Source organism: Bremia lactucae, linkage group LG10 (genome assembly GCF_004359215.1).
Source record: "Bremia lactucae strain SF5 linkage group LG10, whole genome shotgun sequence".
NCBI classification, from domain to species: Eukaryota; Oomycota; class Peronosporomycetes; order Peronosporales; family Peronosporaceae; genus Bremia; species Bremia lactucae.
In genome coordinates, this window is record NC_090619.1 from 30,628 (window position 1) to 36,591 (window position 5,964).

At 47.2% G+C, this 5,964-nt stretch overlaps 2 protein-coding genes across 2 annotated transcripts; both read right to left on the reverse strand.

Moving 5' to 3' along the window:
• Positions 1-467: 467 nt before the first annotated feature.
• On the reverse strand, positions 468-2,510 carry CCR75_006548 (uncharacterized protein; the record flags this gene model as incomplete). Its single annotated transcript, XM_067964618.1, has 3 exons — positions 468-682; positions 759-1,942; positions 2,007-2,510. 2 exons carry the CDS (start codon positions 2,508-2,510, stop codon positions 914-916), a joined length of 1,533 nt encoding a protein of 510 aa, XP_067815090.1. The 3' UTR covers positions 468-682; positions 759-913.
• A 156-nt stretch (positions 2,511-2,666) lies between these two features.
• On the reverse strand, positions 2,667-3,890 carry CCR75_006547 (uncharacterized protein). Its single transcript, XM_067964617.1, has 3 exons — positions 3,537-3,890; positions 3,061-3,466; positions 2,667-2,982 (listed from the first exon to the last, which is right to left on the reverse strand). The coding sequence occupies exons 1-3, from the start codon at positions 3,857-3,859 to the stop codon at positions 2,920-2,922; spliced, it is 792 nt and encodes a 263-aa protein (XP_067814908.1). The 5' UTR covers positions 3,860-3,890; the 3' UTR covers positions 2,667-2,919.
• Between the last annotated feature and the right edge of the window lie 2,074 nt (positions 3,891-5,964).

Below are 5,964 nucleotides of genomic sequence, written 5' to 3' on the forward strand. Positions count from 1 at the left end.
TTATAGTTAAGACAACATTTACAACGATAGATTAACAAGACACTTAACTATATTAATACAGTTTTCATTTTACCCTCTTAAGTTAACTTGCCTTAAGAGAAGTCTTCCTCTATACGTACAGTGTACGTCACCTAACGAGAGGCACCACTCACATCTGAAGCAGTGTGAAGTGGACTTGTACTGAAACAGTACAAGTCGCAGTGCCCCGTTACAGGTAGGTGATCAATTCGTAATGGGCCTTATTGTTGTCTTTGAGATTTATTATTACAACATGTAATATCAACCTCGTCATTTCTAAGTAACGCTAGAGGCCCTTCTAATACTGGTGCTACTCTGGGGTCGTCGTTGAACGATCAACGAGAAGTACGTAATTGGAGCCAATTGTGTTTGTTACATGCGCTGTTTATGGTCGGCGACTGTAGCAGATACCTGAAGGCTATTTTAACTCTACACAACAGCGAAGTGCTACCGGAACATCACTACGAGCCAAATGCTTTGCAGAAATTAAAAAAAAAACTCGTGAAGGATTTGTACATATAACCGTGTGTAAATGATTGGTACAATGAAAACGTCGACTATTTTGTACTTTTTACAAGTGTAAGGTATAAGTAAATCGTACTTTACTACGAAACGGCACATGTGTTTCAAACAAGCTACGAATTGCATTGACAGACAATCTGGGCTGCAGAGTAAAATTATTCAGTTCACTGATTACGATCCTTGCTATGCTTCAAAGCGGTGATGCACGACCTACTTACCCATCAAACAGCGGAATCAAAAGGGGTGGCCGGTGGGCGAGTTAAGTGATAAATTTGTGCCTACTACAAAAAATCTGGAGCCAATGCAAGAATAGAATACAATTACATCAACAAGGTGTTTGCCACCCTTAATAATTACGTCATGAGACCCAAAGTCATGCACATCCGCAGCATAAATTACGAACCACGCATGTCCACAAACCTCCACTACCACCGATACAGGGGCTACCTGTCACAAGCCCGCCACTTTTGCTAAGTTGCGTGGGATGCCGAAAGCGACGGCCAATCTCCCGATCTATTGATTGGTCACTTCGTATGTCTCGTGAGGCACAAGGAGAAAATCGCTTTCGGGACTTTCCTTTCAGTCGTCGGGAATGCAGTCCGGACATTGCCGGCGACGAATCCGTCGCGTATGACGTTGAGTCCGAGTGCTCGTCTGAGTTTTCTTCATCGTTGTCGTCATCATCGTCAAAGCCCTCTCGTTCCGTAAAATCAGCACTTGCTGTGTCTCCAAACGCTTCGCTTACCGTCACTGATGTTGAAAAGGTATTGCGCTCTTCCGTAATCCGATTTGTAGACTTTTTAATTGCTCCGCCAAATGGCATTTCGTAACCTGGAGCCGCGGTTCCACCAGGTTTGTACTGTTCATTGATACTACGAAGTCCCAACCATCGGCAAACCTCATTGCACCGATGGCTTTCGAGAAACTTTTCCATTCCAAACGTTCCGAGATTTCCGACACCAAAGCCCCGACCGTCGGCTGAGTGAATCTGAGGATCCGTATAACTGTCCGCCACGCCTTGTATGTCGACAATCATTAACCGAAAATCTGAGGCCACAAATGTAAAGTGCGAAAACGCCTGAGGCGTATTACGTTCCCGTTCTTCCGTCGAACTCGTTTCTCGCCCGACGTAGCCATTGTTATTACTGTATTTCACATAAGCACCAGGTAGAAATTCTTCCACGGAGCACACAAGCGTCCCTCGTCTGCGATCTCGTAGCTTCAGCAGCCACGACCGTGCATAACATACTTTCAGCGGCGGTTCGTGCTCATTGTACAAAGCCGCATAATGGGCACACACAGCTTGCATTTCCACGTCACTGAGATACGTGCTAGGTTCCGCCGGACGTAGACTCACTTTAGCCACTAACAATCGACACGAACTCTCGTCCTTTCTCATCTCCTGCAACATTGCAAAAAAGTTATAACTCACAAGTCAGAAAGTCACAAGTGGGATCTCTTTGAACCTGCAAATAATAGGCATTTCGCAATTGTCCCGTCGCGAATGGCACCAAGTCTAATTTCACCCTCACGGGTGTCGAATGCCACTCTAACGTATCGACATCAAAACTCAACTTGTCCGCTCGTTCGCGTCGAATCCTCGAGAAATCAGGCGGACCATGGGGCACGACAGTCTTGAGTAGTGGCTGAAGTGGTGGAGGCGATGGATTCACACTGGAAGGACCTGGCCTTCTCAGCCGTGGCGATGTTTTTTTCCGCTCGGTAGAGGTACCCGTCATGTCATTAATAATCTGCGTCTTGCGCTCCTGATACTCGTCGGCCGTCAAATGTCCGCAATCAAGAAGCAATTTAAGTGTATTAAGCTTCTCAAAAGGACTCTGATGCGAAGGAATGGCCACAGCCACGGCCAAAGGTGCGTTCCGGTTGCCATAGTGCGCATTCATCTTGTCCGAAGGCGGCTTGGACACTCGTCTGCGGTTCACAGAGCTGCTTGACCCCGCGTTGTTCATCTTGAAGCGAATATTTCAATAAGGCCAATGAAAAAGAGGATAACACAAGCAGTAGAACCTTATGACCTTACCTTTAGGGCGGCGCTAGGCGAAGCGAATGAGGGCTGCCGCGCGCGGCTGATGGCAGCGTTCGTTTGTCGTATTTTCTATAAGTAGTTAATAATGCAATATTTACAATGTATTGACCAATCAAATACGAGAAATTGCCATGAATCTAGCAATTTGGCGTTCTATTTTTAGGCAAGAGGACAATCGTTTCGTTTACAAATCGTTTGCGCCCCCAAAATGGGTTCGGTTTAAATGATATGTTGGCGTCATTAATGGCGCCGTTCCATTCAGGTGGAAAGCCGTTCCTATTTGTACGATTCCATTGCGGCGATCACTCCAGCATTTTTATAAAAAAAGCTCGCTACTCTGCGTCAATTTCGAAATTTTCGCGTAAAGCGCCAATTCTCACCATCTTGCGGGCGAGCTACAATCAATATAACATAAATAAGTACATGTTGACGATAGGTGTACACAAATGACAGCAACAATTGACGGTGCTTACTGCAATGGTGGGAAACTTGTCGCTTGCCGTCATTTCGTCGTCATCATCTTTCAATCCATCAAAACCAATCACTCGCTCGGGAAACGCCAATCCATTTTGAAAACACACGATCGTTGGTAGCACTCGAATCAGGAGTTTCTCCACAAAAAATGGCGCTTTCTCCGCATTTAAAGTTAGAAATTTGCATTCAATGTGATTTTGTGCCAGCTTCTTTAAATGCATGTCCATAATTTTGCAGCGATCGAAATCACGGTGGTAAAAATGCACTGCCACTAATGGGCTAGTCGTCACCTCTTTTAAAAACTCGTCTTGACTAATTTCACGGTATTCACCGTGACCTTTAGCAAGAAGCATTTTCTTTTCTTCATACTCCTGCTGAAGTTGCTTTAACCGTGCCGCGCGTATTCTACATACATTTCACAGATATGGCTTCACTTAGCAAAGGAACAACCACTTTCTATCTCCGCGAAAGAGACCGTTCTAGCTCCGGATCTTCCTCCAGCTCATCCAGCCTGGTATCATCGTCCGATTCAGATGCTATTTCGTGATTCGTATGTCCAATGTACGAGCGATCTTCTTTCTCGTACGCCGCCTTGGCAGCCAGCCCCTCTTCGATTCGACGCGCATGCTGTTTCTCCACCCTTTCGTGTTCCTTTTGCTCTTTCATTCGAGTTGTTTCCTGATGATCGTTCTTCAGCTTCAGCTCTTCCATCGCGCTCTGCATTCGGTCCGACGCCTCTACATGGGCCGCTGAATCAAACAATCCGGAGGTGTTGACCATGGAGAATTTGGCCGCCATGATTGTAAATTGTGTTGGCAAAGAAGAGCAGCAGATGGCATTAATGAATTTCAATCTAATAAGATTTGTTACGTATTTCATTGGTTGAAATACTTAAAAGGCATTCCGGAAGAATCCAATACGAAAAACGAAAGAAATAGGGAGCGACCGCCGGAGTTGTAAAATTTGCAGACATTTGTCATGAAATCTTGCTCCCATTCGCCCTTATTATATAACCTGTAACGGGGCACCTCTCACCTAGTACTGGTAAGTACTAGTTGACCTTACACTGATTACAGTGAAGATTACGTGCCTCGACACTTCATGTGTAAAGGGGTACATAGGAAGGTTTCTAAGTAGGTAAGAGTCTTAAGCTACCAAAGGTAATTTGAAGGATAATAATCCGGGAAAGTAAAACTGTATTAGTATATTTAGTATCCTACGTAACGATCTTCTATCTACTACTGAACTTATTATATTAATATCTATGTAACGAGCTTAAGTTGCCCTAATGTTACACAGTATCCGTTAAGTAGCTTGGTGCACTTAAGGGGATGGTCACTTACTTAAAAGAGTAATTAGACCCACCACTCGGGTGTGGTTCACATTTGTGACCAACCCTTGTGAATGTGATGCACATAGATGCATTCACATTAGGAGGATGATGCCTAGCGATATCCGTAACGCAAGTTATTTAGAAAGATACATATTAGTGTTATCTACAGAGATGACGTTTTTGATTGGTTAAAATAGGTATTTATATTTAATGCGATTAAATACAAATCAGTCTCAAAACTACTTTCTACTTAGTAAGTGCGCACGAGGAGCCAGATTACCGCTCCCGTGACGACACTTTACTAGAGTACTTAGTGCGTTGGGTGAGGTCGCTAAGGCACCCACCACAACTACCTCACTGCGTGCACCTCACTTAGTGCGTTGGGTGAGGTCGCTAAGGCACCCACCACAACTACCTCACTGCACGCAAGAGAAGCAGGTTTAACCGCTTCCTCGCTGTGCTAGGGTGTGTGTCTAAGTAGAGCGTGGTCGCATTACGACGTGCCCGCCTACACTTGGTAGCACTTGAAATCCTTCCCACGACCCGCATCTCTGCGTGTGTACGTGAGGATGAGCCTCAATATTGATTGGGCTCATTTTCCCACCTCTCCGAACATCATCGGGAGGTGGCATGGCTTATGGCGCAGGGACTTGGTGAACAAGCCCTGGTCAGGCTCCTGGGGAGTCCTCCTGAGCAAAATGTTGCTCAGTTGGAGCAGTTTGAGGCATTCGTGCTCGGACAGCGGAGGGCCGCGTCCGAGGCACAAGGCCATGCTGCGGCGGAGTCCGTCACTCAGACTCAGGATGAGCTGAGGCATGAGCAGGCTCGGAGCGAGGCTCTCAACAGGACTGTTGAGATGCTCTCTGCCCGGCCGCATCAGCCGAGGCCCATTCGGATGGACCCGCCCAAGTTCGATGGAACTGCGGCGCACACGATTGTCCACTGGCTTTTAGCCGTGGAGCAATGTGGTGTCGCCCAGCTCATCGAGGACGACAGCCGGATGGTGTCGTACGCTATGTCGCATCTGCGCGGTAAGGCCTCAGAGTGGGCTTACTCGGCGCTTATGGCGGACAGAAAAGCGTTCCCCTCATGGGCGATCTTTAAGGATAAGATTCGCGCCATGTACCAGCCGCCGAACAACGAAGTGTTGCTTCAGGCGCGCTTCTTTGGGGCGCGACAGGCGAAGCGATCTCTGCAAGAGTATGTGCAAGAGATGCGCTCGCTGTCCGCATCCATAACCGTAGGTCCGATTCCGGAGCACATTAAGGTGCCCACGTTTATGAACGGACTACGGCATGGCCCATCGCGACAGGCCCTTTTTAGAAAGGTGCCGTCGACGATGGAAGAGGCAATCCAAATTGCCTTAGTTGAGGAGCAATCCTACAACAGTGCCTCGGCGACAGCTTGGTATAAGCCGTCGGCCGAGAGGACAGATGCCACTCCTATGGAGTTGGGCAATGCAGACGTGGTCTGTTTTAAATGCGGCAAGCGCGGCCATATGATGGCTCGCTGCTATGCCAGGGTCCCTGCTGGGGCAAAAATGCCCAGCAAGAGGACTCCCTTCCCAAAG

Bases quoted from the DNA above. Each gene is read 5' to 3' on its own strand.
- CCR75_006547 (XM_067964617.1), bottom strand. From the start codon at position 3,859: ATGGCGGCCAAATTCTCCATGGTCAACACCTCCGGATTGTTTGATTCA. The intron at 3,467-3,536 runs GTCTCTTTCGCG...AAATGTATGTAG, and splicing joins GAAGATCCGGAGCTAGAACG to AATACGCGCGGCACGGTTAA. The intron at 2,983-3,060 runs GTAAGCACCGTC...TATTGATTGTAG, and splicing joins ACAAGTTTCCCACCATTGCA to CTCGCCCGCAAGATGGTGAG.